The sequence below is a fragment of the Saccostrea cucullata genome, unplaced genomic scaffold (genome assembly GCF_032062105.1).
Source record: "Saccostrea cucullata isolate Sc308-1 unplaced genomic scaffold, CSIRO_AGI_Scuc_v1 ctg239, whole genome shotgun sequence".
In the NCBI taxonomy this organism is placed as follows: Eukaryota; Metazoa; Mollusca; class Bivalvia; order Ostreida; family Ostreidae; genus Saccostrea; species Saccostrea cuccullata.
The window spans coordinates 54,251-77,589 of NW_026939884.1; the positions used below are offsets into that span (position 1 = coordinate 54,251).

At 33.4% G+C, this 23,339-nt stretch overlaps 1 protein-coding gene across 1 annotated transcript in view; it reads left to right on the forward strand.

Moving 5' to 3' along the window:
* The window catches only part of LOC134254192 (DNA excision repair protein ERCC-6-like 2), a 33,383-nt gene extending 21,386 nt beyond the window's left edge, over positions 1-11,997 (forward strand). Inside the window, 6 exon segments of the mRNA XM_062736739.1 lie at positions 1,074-1,199; positions 1,839-1,987; positions 2,297-2,455; positions 4,722-4,789; positions 5,682-5,772; positions 9,697-11,997. Coding sequence (XP_062592723.1) covers positions 1,074-1,199; positions 1,839-1,987; positions 2,297-2,455; positions 4,722-4,789; positions 5,682-5,772; positions 9,697-11,605 — 2,502 coding nt within the window. The 3' untranslated portion in view covers positions 11,606-11,997.
* Positions 11,998-23,339: the final 11,342 nt, after the last annotated feature.

Below are 23,339 nucleotides of genomic sequence, written 5' to 3' on the forward strand. Positions count from 1 at the left end.
TCCGGAATATATAATGCTTCCTTATTCTGAATCCGTGTCCTTACCGAAAAAAGATATATAATATTTCTTTACTCTTTGTCCTGGCCCTTACCAGACAAGGTTGTGTTTTCTCTCTGCTATGCTGGGTTCTTAACGGAAAATGTAATGTTTAGTTACACCTAGCCCTGGTTCTTATTAGTGAAGGAAATGTTTCCTTCTCGTCAACCTGGTCCTTTCCATTGAAGATAATATGCCCTTGCCCCTGAAACTTGTCCTTACCAGAATAATTATTATTTCCATGCTTTGTCCTAACCAAAGAGGGTCATGTTTTTTTTACTTCTGAAACTGGTCTTTACCAAAGAAGGAAATATTTTCTCACCCCAAGCTTGGTTTTAGATATGTGAGCCATGATACCAGTTCTGCTGTTCTGTTTTAACTGTATAAGAAAATAACAATTTTACCTCCCCTATCAAAGCGTCTCTTATTTCGAATCTGTCAATATTAGGAAAGGGGCACTGGAGTGACCTTTATGTGATCAGAAAAAATTAAATTCACGCCCTCGCGGCTTGATTTTTATTTATTTTGATAGAGTCATTACTCATTATTAAGAAGCAATGAATTATGCTTTACCCTTTACATGAATCTTCCACCCACTCTGGCAATTATGCCTCAAGGACTTCTATTTTGCAAGACTGCAAAAGTGTTAAGATAAAGTCAATAGTTTTTCAAGCTAATTATTATTTTCCATGCATAGTCTGGAGAGATGAGTAAATAGCGTCAAATGATACTGCAATAAATCCAATATCTTTCATTTTACAACGAAATGACACAAAGATGTGGAAACATTGAATATTGACAAACAATGGCATTCAGTGAGAAACAAGGGATTGGGCCACATCCATGGTACTAATATACATGTACATTAAACATTTTTTTCGCACTATCTCTAATCAAAATTTGAATTTTCAACATTTTCAAAATTTTGGGATGGGATTCTCATAAATGAAATTATTTTTTAACGAATAATGTTTGTGGATGAAAACGTTCAAGACGTAGTGTATGATTAAAATTGATAAATATATCTGTCATTTCAGGTTCAATGGCGAGAAATTCACGTGATTTACCGAAGCATTGTGACAAATATTGGACAGTTTGATGTAGAGGCATTCTCTTTTACGGGAGTTACAGAAATGCCACAGGGAAAAGAAATTTCAGATGCAGTAGGTTCAGTTTTAGCAAGTATGATTCCCACAGAAAGAAACATAGTTTAATATAGAATAAGATGTCTGATAAAGAATATATGTACAAACATCGCAGCAAAAGCAAACATTTGAATGCGTTTGTACTTGTAAAAGGAGTGGTTGTTAAAAATATATTCATTTAACAATGTATACCGTTGCTATAAATAGTTAAACATGCTTTTTAAAAAAAAAAAAAAAGGATTATTATTTGCAAACTTTGACATTCTTAAAACGGTTAAATGATTAACATACTAGTATTTGAGGATAAAATGGAAGCCATTCTTTGTCTATTTTTAAAAAACGAATTTTATCATGATTTTGTCAGTACAATGCAAAAAAAGAAAATAAATCCAGTTTTTGACATCTGGAAAGAGTTTGGTTTCAAGTTAAAATGTTCGAATCGTTTTTATGGTAAACATATGGCATGTGATTACATTAAACTTTGAGGAAAATTGTTTGCAAACTTTTCTAAAATTCTTGAAAAAAGTTAATTTGCTTAAAAAATCATAATCTGTCCTTTATTTTTAATTTCTATGGATAGATAATTTTTTCTTTCGAGTAAAGAATGTTCGAACCGTATACTGGTATAGGACCATTATGTGATTACATTAATTTTAGAGTTTTAATTCCGGATCCGGTGGTCAAGCAGCGCCACCTTACGTTACTTTGAGTATTCTGGTGGCGGGAGTGGTAGGCGGTGTGGTGATTGTGGTGGCGGTTCTCTTTTGCTGTAAATGCTGCTCGGAAAAATCAAAGTCAAGATGGAGGTAAACACAGCATCATGTAAACGGATTAGACTACCTACATATTTTTGAAAGTGAACTATTTTTAGGATATATGAATGTATCATAATTTTTTTAGCATTGTTTTCTCAGAATCGTGTGAATCAATGAATAAATTTACGACTGTAGAAATTCAACTGTAATTATTGGTCTTCTTGAATGCTTTTTGAGTTCGATGCTACATCAATGTTTTCAAATCGATGCAAATCAGAAAATTTACCGAAAATGTTTCAGGTCAAATATATCAAATAAGATTTTTTTTAGAAAATTTTTTTTTTCTTCTGTGTGTTTCAGATTGAACATAAGGGATTCCTTACACTTTACTGATATAGAGAGGAGCGTGACGTCACCAACCTCGAAATTCGAAAACGCCCAATCTGACTTGTTTTCAGACCCCAGCATCGGGTCCGTGGAAGGAATCCTGTCCAATCCCCGACCGGACCTCAATAAAAAGTTAATAACTATGAAGTATAAATTATAATTATACATTAAGTATAAATTGTTCACTGAGTCTCTTATATTGGCTTCCAGAAAACAAGTTTTATACGAGTATATATAAATGCCCTCATAACCTTTATTCATAACATTTGAATGGACAGAATGAAATCTATCGAAACACGGTTCATGTTACTGGGTATATAATATTTTAAATATGAAAGTCGATCATCAGCTGTTAACATAAACTTCTTTTCAAAAGTGAAAAAAAAACTGCAAATAAAATAAGAAACTCTATTACATCAAAAAACAAGATGTGTTTGTGAAACACTATGCGCCCAATGGCAACAAGTTCAAAAAAATATTTTCAGAAGATACGTCAAGGTCACAAGGTCATTGACCTTGGTGTCATTTGAAGAACTTCATTAGTGGAGTATGCACACCAAATATGAAGTCTCTATCTGTCATGGTTCAAAAGTTATGGAGAAAGTTTGTAAAATCTATTTTTAGCATAAAGGTTACAGTCAAGGTCACAAAGTCACTGACCTTGGTGTCATTTGAAAGAGCGTCATTGGTGGTATATATATATATATATATATATATATATATATATATATATATATATATATATATATATATATATATATATATATATATATATATATATATATATATATATATATATATATATATATATATATATATATATATATATATATATATATATATATATATATATATATATATATATATATATATATATATAGTATGATATCAAATATGTATTATTCTCTATGTGTATATATATATATATATATATATATATATATATATATATATATATATATATATATATATATATATATATATAATAACCTTTATTCATCTCTCATGTTACTGGGTATATAATATTTTAAATATGAAAGTCGATCATCAACTGTTAACATAAAATTCTTTTCAAAGTAAAAAAAAACTGCAAATAAAATAAGAAACTATCCATATATCAATAAAAAAAGAGTATGTTAATTCGTAAAAAGCTAATTTTAGCAAATAGGTCACAGTCAAGGTCACAAGGTCATTGATCTTGGTGTCATTTGAAAGAACTTCATTGGTGGAGTATGCATACCAAATATGAAGTCTCTATCTTTCATGGTTCAAAAGTTATGGCGAAGGTTAAAGTTGACAACAGACAGACAGACAAACAGACAAACAGATAAACAAACAGACAGGACAAAAAAAATATACTATGATCTATCGATAAAGTAAAGGAGTGTGTTATTTCGTAAATTTCTATAAATGAAATACGTATCAGACATTTCCATCCATGTTATACGTGTTTGTCCTTGATTTTTTTGAGACGCATTTTTCAGTATTATGTAATCTTTGATGTGGTTTCTAGAGATTTTATTGTTAATGCTACCACTTCGAACTAAGCCGGTTAAGATACTCTTTTATGACATAGAAGAAGTGGTAAGAAAAACGACAACTACCTTAACCCTATTAAAGCATTACAGTGTGGTCGAAAGATCAAGTTATGATTTCATAAAGTACTAGAGCATTATTACAATTCTCAGGTCATTATAAGCTTGGACTTTCAGTAAGGCGTGGCATTCTCGACGTTATACATAATCAGCATGTGAAATTTACACAGCTTTCATTCACTGTTGAAATATACATACACCACCTTGAGTTTGAAAGATGCTGTTTTCTTACATAACTACATTGCCGTCCCCGTATAGAGAATAAAAAGTTCTTTTTTAAAAAATTTTTCCACTACCTGTAGAATTGAAATCTAGGAACAATCACTCTCATTCGCAAGAGGTTACCCAACGTGGGCGCCGAATGCAATTATGGAATATCTGCCTCCAGTGGATTTGAACCTGGAAAAATATTTTAAATCCCCAAATAAAATTACATAAAAGTAATATAAAGTTATTTAGAAAATAGTCATGGCTGCAGCCAACTTCTTAGCTGTAATTACAATTGTAAGTAAGATTTTTTTTTTACAATTACTGATTACGTCTTGATGTAATTACGTCATTGACCCAGGCATGATATACAGGTACACTGTAACATAATTAAAAGAAAAGGCAAATTTCTACAGTATAATACATTATAAAGCACAACATACAGAGCTAAACGTTCACAAAAATCGCACAAATAAATTTGGCAACGCACAACTTTCATAAAGCATATATTGCCAATAAATCAATGAGAGTGCCAAAAATTTTCACCAATGACCATGATATCAACTCTTTCTTAAATGGTGCTAATGATTTTTCAGTGGAGAAGCAGAGCAGCTATTCTACGAGGCATCAGAAACAACGAAACTGAAAACGGACTTTGAAAGAGGTTAGAAATGATTGGCGCTCCTCTCAACACACCTACTTGATGTCAAGTTATAGCCAGATAATAACATTGAAAAGATTTTTAAATAATAAGCTGGTGATCTTCAGTTGCTAGGTTTGAACATTGGCAACTTTTTAATTTACAATTCAAGACGTTTTCGGCGAGCGCAAAAGATACGCGATTATCAGCGTATTATTTTATCTTTTTTCAATTTTATCAAGTGGTTATTTAAGGAATCACTGTCTAGTTTGTATAGTATTCCAGGGCATCAACAATAGTGGGAAACATGGGATAATTTGCATAACGGGCGAAGCCCGTTATGCATAAATTATCCCATGTTTCCCACTATTGTTGATGTCCCTGGCATACTATACTACCTAGACAGTGATTCCTTATATTTCCATTTCATTGTGAAATGGAATTGTAGATTTAGACTTTAAAAATGCAGACATATATATAAATTACACGAGGATTCCCATCCCAATTTCAAAAGTCCTCGCCCACTGACGTCAAACACAACGACAGCCGCACGAGATTTTCATGCATATTTGGCCTCCTTAACGTCAGACTCAGAGACAGATGCGCACGAGATTTGTATGCATATTAGGCCTCCTTAGCTCCCGACCTATTGACTTGCCTAATTTACATTCCGGTAGAATTATCAAGAAATTAACTCCGCTAACTTTCAAAGGGTTATCACAGAGAGAAAAATTAGAAATGGAAATTTATACGAATTTCATTTAAATTTTCTCTGTTCTTATACGTAACTCTATTGAGCTCGTTGTTCTAGCTATCATTCACGCATTAAATCCTACTTTCTGAATGCAAAATGGGTGATTGTTTCATTTGAATTTAAACAATAGCTCCATATATTAAGATATTTTTAAATTTTCAGAGGACTATAAAAATGACCTGGGTAATTTGGAATATTCCAAAGAAGAACCGATTTCTCCTCCAGAGGAACCAACAAACGACAAAGCCTCAAGGCGAGTATCCTTCCAGCTGGAAGATCTTCCGCCCAGTCAGCACCTGCGCAAAGGAAGAAGGTTTGATCAAACTGCTCGGTTTTTTCCCGTGATCCCACACTGCACAACTAATCATTACCTCCCTTTTCCGACATCCGGGCAATAAAAGACTAGGGCACTTACTAAATTTTGTTGTCTATTTATTCAATATTGTGTCTATGTTCTCTGGCATTTTAGAAGGGGAGATAACTATAATTTAGATTCTGAAAATAAATTGCCAGAACCAAACGTTTTGCCATCTTTCTGCATGATGTGGCATGGCATGTCGTAACGTACTGTTTATAAACACAATGATTTTGCACATATGAATCCTTTGAAGTATAACTTACACTTTTACAATTTTTCAAATCGACAAGTAAATCTTAGAGGACAGGCACATTCAAGATTTTTTTTCTATCTGTTCATCCCTCCGTTATTCATGAAATCCTTTTCTTTGCATCAACAGCGATTTAATGTTCACAATCGCTTCTATGCTTGAACCGTAATTCAAATGTCCACATGAATCTAGAAAATGGATCATGTGCTAAGGAAGAGCAAGCATCCCTTATTGAAACACCTGCCCTGAAACCCAAATATTGATCAAGAGATGACTCAACATTTCGTATCAAATTTAGCTAAATAAGGCCGTAAATTGGTATGAACACATGAGCCAAAATATGACCCATTGATAGATAATATTTGTTAACATGGTCGTTATAACGACCGTGGAATCAACGAAATAATAACTTTCACTGGGAATGCTGAAATCCACATAACATTAACTTATCTGTCAGTAGCCTGTCTCGGTTTTTCAAACTGATCGTACAATGAGCATGTTCTAAAGTATCTTATATCTATTATTTAATCATTAAGATTCGCGATTGCCAATTTTTGTGGTTTATTATAATTTTACAGATTAGCAGGGACGATTTTGTATATTCACAATAGAAAAGATGACCCTTAAACCCACTTTTTTATTGAATTTGTGGAGGATGCAAATTCGTGTTTGATAACACCCACGAATTCAATGAATATTGAGGCCGGCGAAATTTTATATGATTCCACAGTAAGTTGGGAGACGCAAACACCATATGCAGATGACGTTTTGTTTGTCATGCAATTTAGCTGTTACTAAATTAAAATTGCCGTTATCGTTTATAGTCAATAAATCACCAAACTATGAAAAATATGTGGCAGAACTTGTGTGTCTTTTATCACAAGTTCACAGGGATACATCGAGGCGACAAATGAATGAAAGTATAACTGGATTGTTGATTGTTAAAACGTCGATATTTCTAAATGTCGAGTTAAAAGCCACAGCAAGAGTTTTCTTCTATCACCCTTGCCCTCTCCCGTCTAAGAATGGTAAATAATGGATCGGTAAGTAGGTAGGAAGTTTGCCCCCAGAAATTGCCAACATCAATGCTGAATTTTAAAAATCTATTGTTTTAAACAGCTCTACATGAAATTCCACCATTTTCCTGTTTACTGAAATCTTAGAAATTCAAAGTTAAGTGAACCATCAAATTATAATTTACCATGATAGCTAAGCGTACAAACATGTTTTGTAAAACATTCTTTTAATGATAATTATTAATTCTATCTACGTATGGTATGACTTTATGGAGATATAAAACTCAGCAGTTTGGTCACCTTTACCTCCATGTTTCCACCTTCATTTATTTCTTCCCAGTCACTTCACTATTTCAATGTACATGTTATAACATCAATTTATGACGGACAAAAAAAATTGGTGAAGGCAAGGCATTTGCTTTTTAATAAAAAAAAAAGTATAACTGCAACAATATATTTTTTTATTGAATTGAATATAAAAATTTGGATATTATAACAAAGGGAAAAAACTCGCCATCAATAGAACCTATACTAGTGAAAAGGAAAAGTAATTGCTACCTGACTATGGCAAGCCCTTTTGCTATTTATTTGGAAAATAAAATTTATCTTAAAATTACAGAGATATCTCTCATTTTAGAGAGATATCTTTTTAAAAATAGAGATATCTCTCCTCTTAAAGAGATATCTTTCATTTTTAAGAGATATCTCTAAGAGAAAGAGATATCTCTTATAGTTAAACTTAGAGATAAATCTCTTATACTTAGAGAGGTATCTCTTTTTATAAGAAAGATATCTCTCTTATTTGAACAAAGGTCTCTTTCTCCTTGAGAGATATCTCTTTCGTGAAAAGAGATATCTCTGAACGTTAAAGAGATATCTCTTTCATCTAGAGAGCTATTTCTTTTACTTTGAAGATATCTTTCCAAGTTAAAGATATAACTCTTAAAGTAAAAGAGAAATCTCTAATAGTTTATCTTAAGAGATATCTCTCAACATGAAAGAGATATCTAAGAGATATCTCTTAAAGTAAAAGAGAAATCTCTCATAATTTATCTTAAGAGATGTCTTTCAACATGAAAGAGATATCTTTCAAACGTGTCTAAAAGAGATATCTCTCATGCAAAAAAGATATCTCTTTATTGCAAAGAGATATATCTCTTCATTATTTTTATTTAAATTCCGTTTGAAATGACTTCTCCCTTTACCGGAAGTAAGCTTTTTATTCGCAGAAGTACATTAGAGTATTTTTAAATTTCGACATGTTCATGATATTCTATATTATAGTTTTTCTAAACATGACAAGTAATTCAGTGTTGTCTAGATTTCAAATTAGGAATAGTTGATTATTTCATAAGCAGAGAAAATTCGGTCCATTGCATTTGAGATTTGATGCTAATACTTTCTTTTTCCTGAATATTTAACTGTTAGCATTTTTATCAAACAAGTTGCCCTCATTATTTGTTGTTTCAAACAAGGGATTAATAGCATTTTTCAAATTTTGTATACATAGTACATATATTATTCTGGGTATTGCATTCTCAGCTTTTTTCTCTTATAGCAGCGAAATTATTCCAGAGACTTTACTTCCTGTTTCGCTTTTGTTTTAAAGGGGAGAATTAATTATTTTATTTTAAGGATGACTGGAAAAGAGATGTCTTTTTCAATTAAAACAGATAATTATTTAGCTTAGAAAGATATCTCTTTTTGAAAATCTAAAGAGATATCTCTCTAACTAAGAAAGATATATCTTTTAACCTTGTTAAGAGACATCTCTCGCTTAAAGAGAAATCTCTCTAGCCTTTAAAGATATCTCTGTGATTAAAAGAGATATCTCTTTTTCTTAAAGAGATATCTCTATATAAGGTATAAAGATATCTCTATTAGTCAACGACATATCTCTAGAATTTAAAGAGATATATCTCTATGCTAGAGAGATATCTCTTTTATTGAAAGAAAATTTTTATTTCACTAAAAAAATAGTAAAAGGGCTTGTCATACCGGACACTAGCTTTTGATAATTGTAAAAAAATAGTACGTTTACATAGTGAAAGTGAAGTGTATGTGCAAACAATTTCTAACATGTTCTTGAATTTCTAATATATCTCACATGTTTTGTTTCCTTATATTTTTATCTTATAGTCAAATAATATCTGGAAATAAGGGTAATTTAAGAGGTATTTAAAACATTTGAATATTTTCAGTGAAAAATGTACTCAATTCGAATTGCAAATTACTGTAGATTCCTAAAAATCGCGTAATTTTGCGGGAAGTGCCACACGCAAAATAAAATTACTCGCCTTTATTTTTATGGTGCTGAAATCTATGTAAAATATCTCTTGACCAACCGTCCATTAGCGAATTATTATTCTCGCGATTTGATGCTGAAGAGCCCATTCGCGACATTTTAAAAGTACCCGCGAAAAATAAGGAATCTACAGTATACGTTGATTTAATTAGCTAGGAAAAACTTAAAATTAATATTTTCTTTGTACGTCATGTTCAGATTTTAAAAAAGCATTCTAATCTAAGGAATGTTTTACTTTTTGTTGACAGATACACCGACGGAGATTTCCATCATCTTAAAAGATCCAGAATTGGAAAAGTTCCCCGCCAGTATTCTCTCGGAACAAGGAACCCGGATGCTACCAATGGCGTGGAACCACTAGACCAGACAGTTCTAGAAAAAATACAAAAACCCACGGTGAGTGAGGAAGATTACGTGACTCCTCAATACACTGGAAATGAATCTCCCTCACCTTCAAGTACCCCCCTGAAAACGGAGGTGGCTGTAGAAATACATCACAATGCTCAGGAAAACAAATCAGTCCCGAGCTTGCCGAAGTTCAAACCAACAGTGAGCGAGAAGAAACAGTGGCGATTTAAGTTGTATTCACAAAGTTTGGACATTGCATCGGATGATTACGAACATAAACAAGAAGAGCGAAGATGTAAGAGTTACCAGGACATCGGGGACTATGATGTACTCCAGATAACGGAGTTCAAAGGTCCCTTCTTTAACACAGATTTCGACGCCATTTCAGAATTAGGGTCGTCAAGCAGTAGCAAGGTAAGGTATAATGATACAGGAAGTATCGAACAGCTTAATGATGAAAACCTAGATAGTCTGGAATTCTTTGAAGAGTTTGAGATGGATACATTAAGGATTGATGACAGTGATGATAATGAAACAATTAACGGTACACAAAAATACCGCGATCTATGGCATCTAAGAACCACTTTTGAAGAAGAGGAGGAATGTAGTGATACAATACGAATGGAGGACATGACTTCGCCAGATCAGTCACCTGATGCCGATGTCCAGAACGTATTTGATTCTCAAGCAAATTCTTCTGATGATCAACCAAAAGGTAGAAGGTCTAGTTCGGTTGGATCAGTTCCAACTAAAGAATCGACCTTAAATCCCGAGTCAGAAATTAGACGTAGGACATACAAAAATATCCTTGAACGACGAAGTGAGCAGCGTTCGATACACTGCTCTCCAAATGCGGAAAACAGTTTTGATAGCATTACAACTGTTGACACCGACGGCGACCGCTCAGATACCAGTCGACCGGAAGTGACGACGACTTCATTTGAGTCAACAACCGATAACACAGACAGCACAACAGAAAGTCAGAACCATAAACTGATCCAGATGAAAGCCGACAGTGGGTACAAGTCACTAGAAACTCCAAATCCTTCACATCTATTTAAAAGAAATCACAGTACTGGAGAAATTGAGGAAGAAATAGTAGAATTAGAACCACTTACTGAGAAACTATTTGTTCATGCGCACTCCCTTCCGGAGAGCGGATCTTCCGGTGAACGCGCCTATTTTGATAGACGCACAGGCAAAACTGCCTCTCGAAAAAGACGAGAGTATCGTAGAGAACGGCAAATGGTTCAAGTGTATGAAAGCATTAACGAACCAGAAAGCGATTCAAAATCCGATCAACAGTCTGTTGAAAGTCTGAAAGTTGCTTCACCTTCCAGCAAATTCTCTGTGTTTTCTCGATTGTTTAAGTCAAATAAAGACCACAAAGAAAAGCAGTATGCTACTCGTGACTATTCTATAGATGAAAAATCCAACAGGGTGTTCCAGGAATTTTTACGGTTTGACCCTGCGCTGGAAAACAGGCCACGTTCAGCAAGTCAACCAAGAATACATTTACCAAAACACAGACTTCACAGAAAACACTCAGATGTCAAATATTTTGAGGAAAGACGTCGGGATAGGCTGGCGCCAGACAAACGAAGTTTAAGTTTAGGAAGTGACAGCAGCACCAGTTCTATTCGAAGACTCTCGCCCCAGGACAGTATTGAAGAGGAAGATTACGAGGATGTTCGAAAGGAAGAGGAAGAGAGCAAGTCATGTGATCCACTGTTACAGAGAGCGTTTTCCGGTCACATGGTACAAACCTTACCCCTACCGGAAGAAGAGATTGGTACGGAGGAGGCGTAACCTCGTGTCCTATTTCTTACAATCAATTTACAACAATTCCATAACTTTGTCACAATTTTAATTGACCTTGTTTACTGTTCTGCAGTAATCTTTATATTTATATGAACAATTGGTGCAAATATCATTTTATAAAACCATTAACTTAGATTGGATTTAGAATTTAAGTGGTAGAGAAAAACTGTTATTTGATATGTTTTAATATTATCCACAGACAAATGTGCTTATACATGTTATAATGGCATCCAAAACGATGTGTTTTTTTACATTAATATTGTTCAGCATTGAATATACCTTCCCAATATTTTTTTCTATTTTATATTCTTTTTTAAGTTAGAAACCTTATCAAAGAAAATAAATGTTCAAATTTTACTACATTAAATCAATGAAACCAACGCTCAAAAGGTTATTTTTGGTTGTTGGCTTAAATGAACAGGAATGTTTTAGCACGAGAGATCGTGATAGTGTTATGTCTACATGGATGGAGAAAAGGAAAGATCAACAGATTAAACACAAATTACTGGGGTAGGGATGGGTGGTCTGAAAAAATTTCGCCGAATACAATTATTTAAAAAAATACATGTACAATGTACAAATATATATTGTATAATTTCTTTGGCGAGTGATATTTTGAAATTATTTTTCTACGAACAAAGTTAACTTGTTTACTGTCAACCTATCATTCACGTTTTTTCTTGCGTACTAAGAAAGCAAACAACAATTATACTCCTTAAAAATGTATTTATGCATTTAACGCTAATGTAATTAATATGTTAAATGTTTTCAGTACACTTTAGCGTTTGTGAAATGGTTCTTTTATTTGATACACTCTTGGATGCATGTCTAAGCTGATGTATGCCATCCATGAGATAAGATCATAAAGTCAGCTCAACAAATTACTTACATGAATTTTAACAAATTTGATTTCATTACGCTGCAAAGCACTACTTCTATTTATTTCACACGGAGATATTCGAATTAAACGTAAAGTAACTCCTCCGGATTATGCTAATTTTTAAGTTTTCGCCATTAAATTACTGATACATTACGGCGCAAGCGAATTAAATTTTGACGCTGTACCATGGAAGTTTTGATATATATTTGTGCTATATTTGTTAAAAAATTGAAAGTATGTTAATCACTAAAATCAATACAGCTGTAGCCACTACATGATGTATCAAAGGATTCTCATGCATGACGTGATTTACAAAACTATGAATTCAATATATGTATTTTTCTTACCTTGGTCTTTGACCTAAAATAAAAAAAAAATAAAATCATATTGAACTTTCCCGGTGGCCAGCCTTAGCTGTCCTGTCTGTAGCCACCCTTTCTCACTCAGTCTTGGAGACTCCTTTGCTACCTCGCTGCTCTTCCTGCTTCATACATTGTTCTAATGCTCCAAGTAGCGAACCTGATGGTTTCCTGATAGTACATGTAAAATCTTCCGTTGCAAGACCTCAAGGATAAAAAAGATATCATTAGGGAATCATTCTTTGCAAGGTAGATATTTGTGACTTTGTCATTTGAACTTTAAACCCATTCCGTTGGAATTATGGTAAAAGATTATTGAAATAAAAAAAAATTACAACGTTTGAATTTCTAAACTTATATATCCTGAACCAGATTTCGCCTACTTCAATGGGGGCCTTGATGCTGTGCATTGAAGGTCAAAAGGAAGCTGCAACGATGACTCCTTTCTCACATGCAGGAAACCATCAGGTTCCATCAGGAGCATTAAAACAATGTATGGCACCTGATCCCACCTCTGATGTTTCAGAGGTCCGTGTTTGCTCTGCTCCTATTTTGTATTGTTTTATGGACTTTGCTATTGAATACTGTTCGTTATCTCTATATCCTTCTTCAAGAATCTCCAAGGACTGAGTGAGAAAGGAGGGCTATAGACAAGACAGCTAAAGCTGATCACCGGGAAAACATTGTTGTATTCAGGACAGAACGCGGAGGGACACCCCCCCCCCTTACACACGCGCGGAAGGTGTAGGCTTGGTGCTATCCCTGGAGGCACAACAACGTGCTCTTATAGGATAGGAACCTGTAAAATTCCAAGAAAAGATCAGATTGAACATGATCCATTGTTATGTCCCCAAAAATGACGCTGATGACGAGAATACAGACTACCTTTTTCCAGCAACTAAAGGCAGACGGATAAAACAGAGAAGAAATATATGACAATACTTATGGGCGACTTCATTGCAAAGATCAGAGCTGACAATACTGGCTACAATGAAGTCATGGGCACACAAGGACTTGTAATGAGAATTAATGAGAATGGAGAGATTTGCATTTGCAGACCTATGCTCCCTTAACCAGCTTGAAATAAGATGAAGCACCTTCCCTCATAACGGATACAAAAGCCACATGGAGATTCCCTGACCGTGTTACGAAGAACCAGATTGATCATATTTGCTTCAGCAAGAAATTTAGAAGAGCATTGAAAGATGTCAGGATATTGAGCGGAGCAGACATTTCACCTGACCACCATTTCCTGATGACGGCAATAACAAGTTTAACAAATAAACAAACATGAGGACAAGATACAACGTGAGGGTCCTCAAAATAAAGGAAGTGAAGACAACATTCTCCACCTGCTACAAGACCAGTTAGAAAACAGCGATACCTACATAGAACCAAAATGGTAGCACATCAAGGAAAGGTGGCGAAATACATGTGAAGAAGTCTTCGGCAGAAGAAAGATTCAGCACAAAGAGGGATGAAATGTATAAAGACAACAAACAGCATCCAAGCTCAAATGTCCTCTCAGAACAAACACGGACCTCTAAAACATCAGAGATGGGATCAGGTGTTGTGGGAGTGATCATCCCGGTCATCCGGTGCTCCTTGTCATGATCGGGAAATAACTGTAAAATCCGTCGACAATTCAGTGTGGTCAAACAACTAGTTTGAAAAAAGTCAGCATTTGACTTAATGATAGATTGTATTTGCTGACAATGTCGTTGTATCGACCGCAGAACTTACAATAAATAACTTTAAATGAGACTGTTGATAATCTTTTTTTAAATATCTTACTTCGTTTTAGAAATTGTTCATACGTTAGAGCATGCTCTTGCGTATCGAATCAACAGAGATATATAAACCCCATGTACAGGTGATAAAGGTATATTGCTGAGTAAGTAACGTTGACTTTTGAAAAGTTAAAGGCATCCCGATTATCATAAAGCTTTGTTATTAGATTAACATTGGCATCTTTTACTAGTCTCATAATCCCGTGAGGAAATTAAATGTCAGAAAGGAAAAAGAAAGCGGGACTTAAAACAAACCGGACAAGAGCAATAAATATTAAGAAAGATAAATTGGATCACATTGACAACCTGCATGACCAAACAAATTGAAGAAGCAGCGGGACAACGAAACTTGAGAGAACTGTATATGACTACAAACAAGCTCTCCAATAAATATCAGCAGACAGACATGCCAGTGAAGGACAAGAACGATAAACCTCTCACTATAACAGAAGAACAGCTGAAGAGGTGGGTAGAACACTAATTTTTAAAAGCTATTAAATGAACCAACACCAGAAACACCTCCGGACATACAACCAGCCGATACAGACCTCCCAATCAACTGCGACAAGCCAACAAATAGAACATGAGATGTACTAACAAACTTAAGAATGGAAAAGAGGCAGGGCCTGATGAGATACCAGCAGAAGCCATCAGAGGGGATACAGAAAGGGCCATTGACATCCTCCTGTACAACCTCCTCAAGAAGACTTTCACGGAGCGACCGGCCTAGGTAAGTAAGGATGAATTTCTGAATCGGGCTTTTGACAATCCATTGGGTTCTTTAATACACTTGTAGGTTAATAAGAAATAATATTTTAAAAAGCTATAATTAAGCCCCGAATTAAAAGAACAAAAAAGTTTAAAACATGATATCTTGTATACTAGTTAACAATGATATGACTGTTTTTTCCCTAAAATAAATTGTTAATTGATATTTTTAAAAAAAGTTATCGTAATACGTAATATAAAGTGATATTTTAGAAAAAAAGAAGTTATCAGTCTTCCGCCATATAACACACAATCCGAAAAAACGTGCAAGTGTAAAGATTACAATAGCCCACGCCCAAAAGATTAAGATTTTTGTATAATATTCCTTTGAAAAGTCTAAAAAGTTTTTAATAAAAAATACATGTATTTGTAAAATTTGATGATATCTGCATACGATGAAACCCTGATTTAATTATTAGTCTAAGTTTCTTTGTGATATACACTGTATTTAAGACTTCTTGTGTAATATCCCTCTGATAAGAGAGATAGTAGTAACTTTCCGAGGAAATTATTCCAAGCTATTCAATGAATTATCATATCAAAGTTTAATTATGAGGACCATTTTATATTTAACTCATTCAAATCTAATCTATGGTACAGATGTTGATTTCTTGTTTCTGTTGCTAATACTTTCATTAATTGCAACGTACAGTACTTACAATAGTTTACCTAAAACATTTTATGTTCAATTCCTCTAAGCTGTGAATATTTACATATTTCTATCTCTTACTGTATAAGTCTTCAAATTGTTACAGGAATTTCAGCTGCAGAATTTTCATAATCTATTAATTACAGGTAATATTTTGTTTCACTCATAGCTATTTTCAAGAACGATAATGGAAAGATAACTCTTGTTGATGGATGCGTATTATTTTACAAGCACAGAAATTTCAAAACAATATGATATTCTGATTTAGAAAGCAACGCTTCATTATGTTTTCTAATGGGAATTAGAAAGGTATGATTTTAAATTATATTTTCATATATGCCTCATATTTTTAATTTTATTGTGAGATAAAGAAATATTGATCTTCCTAATAACCATATCAAAATTTTTTCACATCATCATCAGACATAATATTTATTTCTGAAAAAATAAGCAACGCTTCATACTTCAAACTGATTTCCATTGGAATCAAATAATTTGTTGTTGTTGAAAATCAGTGTTTGGAATTTAAGAAAAGGTGGTGAAATATGGAGCAGAGGAATATTTCACGTTAAGTGAAATATTCCTCTGGTCCAAACACCATTTTTTTTTTAATTCCAAACATTGATTTTCATCAATAACAATAGAAATATCTATAATTTTTAACTCACAATAAAATTAAAAGTATGAGGTATATATGAAAATATTGTTTAATATCATATCTATCTAATTCTGATAAGAAAACATAATGAAGCTTTGCTTTTTAAATCAGAATATCAAACTGTTTTCTGTGCTTGTAAAATAATATACATCCATCAACAAGATTTATTTTTCCATTATCGCCCTTGAAAATATTTTTAATGAAACAAAATATTAATTAAATGTTTATAAACAATTCTGCTTCTGAAATTTCTGAAACAATTAAAAGACATACGTTAAGAGATAGTAATATCTTATTTTTCACAGTTTAAAGGAACTTGATATAAATATTTAAGTAAACTATTATAGATAATTAATGAAAATATTGGCAATAGAGACTAGAAATCAACATCTGTATTTTCACTGTAAATTGGTCCTCATTAAAGAACTCGGTACATTCTGACAAGACAATCCATTGAATATCATGAAATGATGTCGTCAGAAAGTTATCTCTCTTATCAGAGGGATAGTACACCTTAAGTCCCTTATTATCAATTTCACTTACATTTGAATATATTTTCTTCAAGTCTTTGATTATGTAAAACTATAATTAAATTCGTTGTTCTATATATAATAATTTTGAGAAGCAGAAATGAAAATATTTTCAAACAACGCCATTCTGCGGAAAATTCAGTCCCTGCTAGATTCCAAACTCAGTTTACTATATATATTTGTGAAGAGGAAAGTAAAAATATTGTATTTTTAATCTCGTACATCTAAATATATAGAAACCAGACAAGAACCCCCTTAATATTTAAAGCTTTAAATATTGATGGTAAACCTTAATTTTCAGAGATTAAATAGATTGGTTGGGTGGCAATTACTCGTGAGTTGTACTGTACATCATTAAATGAAGATATTTTAATTTTCAAGAACTTGTTCTCATCTCATTCACAAACACTCGTTACGTAAATAAAGTATGGCTTTTCAACACTTTATACAACCTTTTCCCCTTCTAAATTAAAGAAAGACCGTTAATTTTGATAACATAGACATCTGTTCTTTTTATAATAAAAATTGACCTCATAAATAATCATTCCATGTTATTGGCCATCTGTATACTGTAATTATTTCATAAATTATAAATTTATGTTTTAAATTATACATCATTTTGATTGTACTCCTTGGTTGATTCTGATTGAAAATAACGTATAAGTAGTAATAAGAGCCTAGTCGGGGATGTCAACTGAGTGAGCTTTTAGTCCCCGGGCCGAGTTAACCCAGCCGGGTCTGGTAGGCCGGGTTAAGCCTGGTTCGGGATCTGGAAAATCCAAGTGCTGTAAGCAGCCCAGTCCGTTTATGACCCCCTTTTTCCAACTGTTATGAAAAAGGTTAAAACAAATATATTGCTGAAGCCTATATGTTACAACCAAAGCCTAATGAGACCATGATGATGTTTTTTCTATGGGTACTGCATGTAATCGCGGCGCTATGAACAAATCTATTTTTGTATTCATCATAAGAAGAATTTATTTTTAAAAGTTTCTTCATGCAGAGAAAAGGTTTCTTGCTGTGGCCTTCAATTTGACATTTAGATAGATATATGGTCTTTTATCTACATGTGTATAAACAAGTTACTTCCATTCATATGTCGACACGAAATACACATATTACATTGAATTTGAAATAAAAGACTTCATAGAGTCTGACACATTTATTTCATATTTGGATATTTAACAAGGAAAGTCATTAAAGACTTACAACAAAACTTGATGATGAACGTGATGAAGTTATGTACAGTGTTTGTACCTTTTCCATCGTCAACTGTCGTTATCTGTTGTTAAGTAGCAATATACCAGAACGCATGCATATGGTACGTGTCTCCCAGATTCAACACGCAGTTGCATGCTCTACCTACAGCAATTCCTAAAATGAGACATGCTTTTGACTAATATCCGTAACAGGTAAGTAATAAGTTCCGTTTAAAGTAAGCATTCCGTCAATTTTATGATCAATACAACAACCTTATTAGCAACAGAGGCGTCGGAAGCAAAATCGAAGTAGGGTGGCTAATTGAAAGGGGGGAGGGGCAAAGCAACGAAAAAAGGTAAGCCGCAATTTTCAATGCTTATATTATGTCTATCTTTGAAAAAAATTTGGGGGGGGGAGGCTAAACACATCTGTTTCATATTTGGATATTTTACTTGAAAAAGACATTGATGGTAATCTAACAACCAAGCTCCATGATAAACGTGATGACTTTATTTTTTCGATTGTCAACTTTCCTTACTTAATTCATGCAGCAATATCTCTTCATCACCTGCATACGGAGTTTAAATATCTCAGTTGATTCGATATTTGCAAGAGCGTGCTCTACGTATGAACGATTTATAAAACCAGGTAAATTATTGACAAACAAGTTGATAAAACAAGAATATCTACAGTTTCGTTTAAAGTCATCATTTTGCAAGTTCAAAGGTCGATACGATGACCGTGTCATCAAGTACAATTTATCATTAAGTCAAATGCTGACTGACGTTTTTCACACTCGTTGTTATTCCATTATTTATACACTGAATTGACGACGTTTTCCGTTATTTTCCGATCATGAAAAGGAGCACACGGCGTATGTGACCGGTCAGCAGAGGATGCTCACTCCTGCATGGCACCTGATCCCATCTCTAATGTTTGTGAGGTCTGTGTTTGCTCTGCTCCTATTTTGTATTGTTTTATGGACTTTTGATCTTGAATACTGTTTGTTATCTCCATATGTTTCATGCGTCATCAGCTGGTTTGTAAATAGCATGCCCTGTTTTAATTTTTTTTTTCGTACATATGTTCTTGCATATGAAATTAACTTAGAGGTATTGACTCAATATGCAGGAGGTGATTAGAGAAGTTGACGATTGAAAAGTTAAATTCATCAGGTTTAATAATAAACCTTGGTATCAGGTTTTCATTAACGTCCTTTTTAAAAGTAAAATATCAAAGTATGAAAAGCATCAGACTATGTGGTTTTCCTTATTTCAAGCTCATTGGAATATATCGAGTCGACATTTGAATGGAAGTATCTATTTTTCAACATGATACATGTAAAACGTCGTTGGTTTATTTAAATGTAGAGTTGAAGGTCGCGGTAAGTGTTTTCTTCTTCTCAGGTAGAAGTCTCTGAATAAATTCTGCTTGACTCAATGAAATGAAATGAAATGTACAAATCCGTATGATACAAAATTATAATATAATATATATCATATATTCATATTTGAAATAGCGTGTTTCCACATCATTTGGAGAAAATAATTTAACATACGATAGTCTTCATACTTTCACCTTGCTATTTGCAAACCTCGATATACTTCTCTTAAATCATCAGTTATTATCCACAATCGATCATCATACGAAAATAGAATACAATTTAACTTCCTTGTAAAATGTGACAACGGTACCCAATGTGAAGCGATTACAAAGCTGCACAGCTGCTAATGTATAGGTATGCCTAGACTAATTAATCTCTGAAAGATTGAATGCATTAAATACATGATTTTAATCCATCTAATTTAAAACCTTTAACAATCTAGTCAGAATGCTATGTGAGATATACATGTACGTGCTGAAATAAACATTCAGGATAATGTTTCAGAGTGGAAAAAGATCTCTTTAATGATCAGATCGCATTTATGTAGTACAATTAGTCTATCACTGCTGAACTTTTTTTGGTTCAAAAGGTCTGTGATATATCATTGCGCTAATGAAGATTTTTTTTTTTATCTTTTAAAATATCGCTTCATTATCTTTAGAAGTATAGTTTCAAAATGTTGTCAATTTACACTAAAAGTATTTACTATTTAATTTTCTTCACGTCGATAATTAGATACGATAGAGAGCCACAAGTTTATTCCTTCATTTAGGATGTAAAATGACTGAAAACCATCGAGCTGTAGCAGAAGCATTTTCTATCATTGTGACCAACACTTAATATCCTTTAATAAATCGCCGTAATATACCAGACTATGTTCAACGCTTTAATGAGAACATTGTCCAAAACGATCGTTAGGTTGATCACGATGACAAAACGGAAATTTATTTATTGATGGTCCCATTGATGAGGTATTCCCAGTGGTGGGGGTATTTCTCCTTTAATTGACTTTCATCTCTTCTTTGACCATTTCCGAATCACTCTTCAAATCAAAACAAGGTGAATAAAAACTAGGATACTATTTGTTTATGTAAGGTTTGAATTTGATAAATGGTTATGGATTGCTTTTTGAATATATTCTTTATAATTTTTACATTGTATCTTTGCTGAAATCCTTTATTTGAGAAGATGGAAAATTATACACGTATCGCCTTGAATGCAGTTGCAATTACCATTTAAAACAGGCACTCTCTAACAATGCATTGGATTCTTAATGGAGAAAATTTACCCCCAAATTAAAATACTTTTTTTCCTAGTTTACAATTAGCGAGTCTTTCAATCGTTTTGAAGCATGTGAGCAGCTTATGAAATCTTGAAACGGTGATTCAAATACATTTCAAGTGTTTTGTGTCTGGAATCTTTGAATAAAGTAGATTCCAGAGCAACTACTGCGGCCTTATGTGTATTATGTCCATGGTCCTTCTGCGTTCTACTGTGATTTTAAGTTTGTTCAATAGACTTAATTAAAGCAGGAACATTTGTTTACTTGGTAAAGGAAACAACGGTCCCATCGAGCAAACAGCGCCCGAAATCAACGAAAGCTGAGAGCTTTTAATTGTCCAATGTCCATTTAAAATATTGGTCATTTTAAAATACCTATTTAAATAACTGTGCGTTAATCACGTAAAGTAAGTTGTCAAATATTGCACATGGCCGTTGTTTGGGTCCAGTAATGAGCGATCTTAATTCGATCAATACCCAATAACAAGCCATATAAATAACCCTCTTCCTTTACCCATGATCCGGGGTGCTGAGATTTGAACAGTGGATTTTCATTCAAGAGGATGCCATTCTAAGAGCTCAAAATTATGGGATAAATGAAAAAAAAAAATGGACTTGGTCAGAACAATTACGTTAATTCTGGTTAGTATTTGTTTTATTTTACAGTCTCAGGTATATATTTTTAAAAATTTTTTGCTTTTAATGCCTTTTTCTACAATAATCCATCATTAAATTATCGTCATTTAATTGTCATTAAAATCAAATATTTCATCCACCTCTCTCTCTCGCGCGCGCACAACAAATGATCACAACAAATGATATAAAAATTATTTTTAAATGACTTTATATGATGCATGTAGTACTATTATTTCCACATATATTTGAATTATATATTAACTATCATTTTAAATTATCTCTACGAAAATCAGCCGATTTATCCGAGATCTTTTATGAAATGCATATACATGTACATGTATAATACATGTACTTTGAAATCTTTCGAAGATAAAAAAGTTTTGTTCCGCTCTTTCATTTGCAAACGTTTTCTGAAAAACTATTGTTATCAATTGTACCAAAAGCTTTTAAGGCCATTATTTACAATTTTACAATGCTAGCAAATACACCCTTGTGCGGGTACATTATAATTTTTTACCATCAATATAAGCATTTCATATACATGATAAAATATACTTACTTTGTTTGACTGAAGTGTATGTAATGTTTTCAACTAAATATACAGGTGTTCTCTAACATCACCTTCTAGGGCTTGAAAAAAAATTAAATGACGATTTTGCATCATAAAAAATAATAAAACACTTAAGATACATGAACATGTATATGAACAGGGACCATAAAAACGGCGGATTGAAAAGGCAAAGCCATACATACATGTGTCAAGGAAGAAAATCCAATATGAACCGATTAATAACAATGTAGGCCTAATATGCCTTTTTGTAATCGTAAATTAAATTGTTGAAAATCAGTAGTGGGCAAATTTTCATGTGTACAATATTTGAATATTTAGTATAAAAAAAAAAACTTCAACTGTTATGAGAAAATACAGACAATCGGAATTTATCCGAAATTTAATTCCATTTTACTTCCTCAGGTTTCCTTAACAACAGTGGTAGGGTATCACGACCCCTTTGATAATGTGAACTATCACTGCTGGCCAAAGACTGCCTCAGCAACCAATGACACGCCGCTACCAAAGTGTGAAGGTACGTACATGTAAAATTAACCACAGGCAAGCAGCTATCAAAGTGTGAAGGAACATGTACTTACATGTAAAATCAACAAATGACACGCCGCTACCAAAGTGTGAAGGTACGTACATGTAAAATCAACACTGAAATGACACGCCGCTACGAAAGTTTGAAGGTACGTACATGTAAAATCAACACTAAAATGACACGCCGCTACCAAAGTGTGAAGGTATCTCAATGTAAAATTAACAAATGACACGCCGCTACCAAAGTGTGAAGGTACGTACATGTAAAATTAACAAATGCCACGCCGCTACCAAAGTGTGAAGGTACGTACATACATGTATAGAATTAACAAATGACACGCCGCAGTACCAAAGTGTGAAGGTACGTACGTGTAAAATCAACAATGAAATGACACGCCGCTACCAAAGTGTGAAGGTACGTACGTTTAAAATCAACACTGAAATGACACGCCGCTACCAAAGTGTGAAGTACCTCAATGTAAAATTAACAC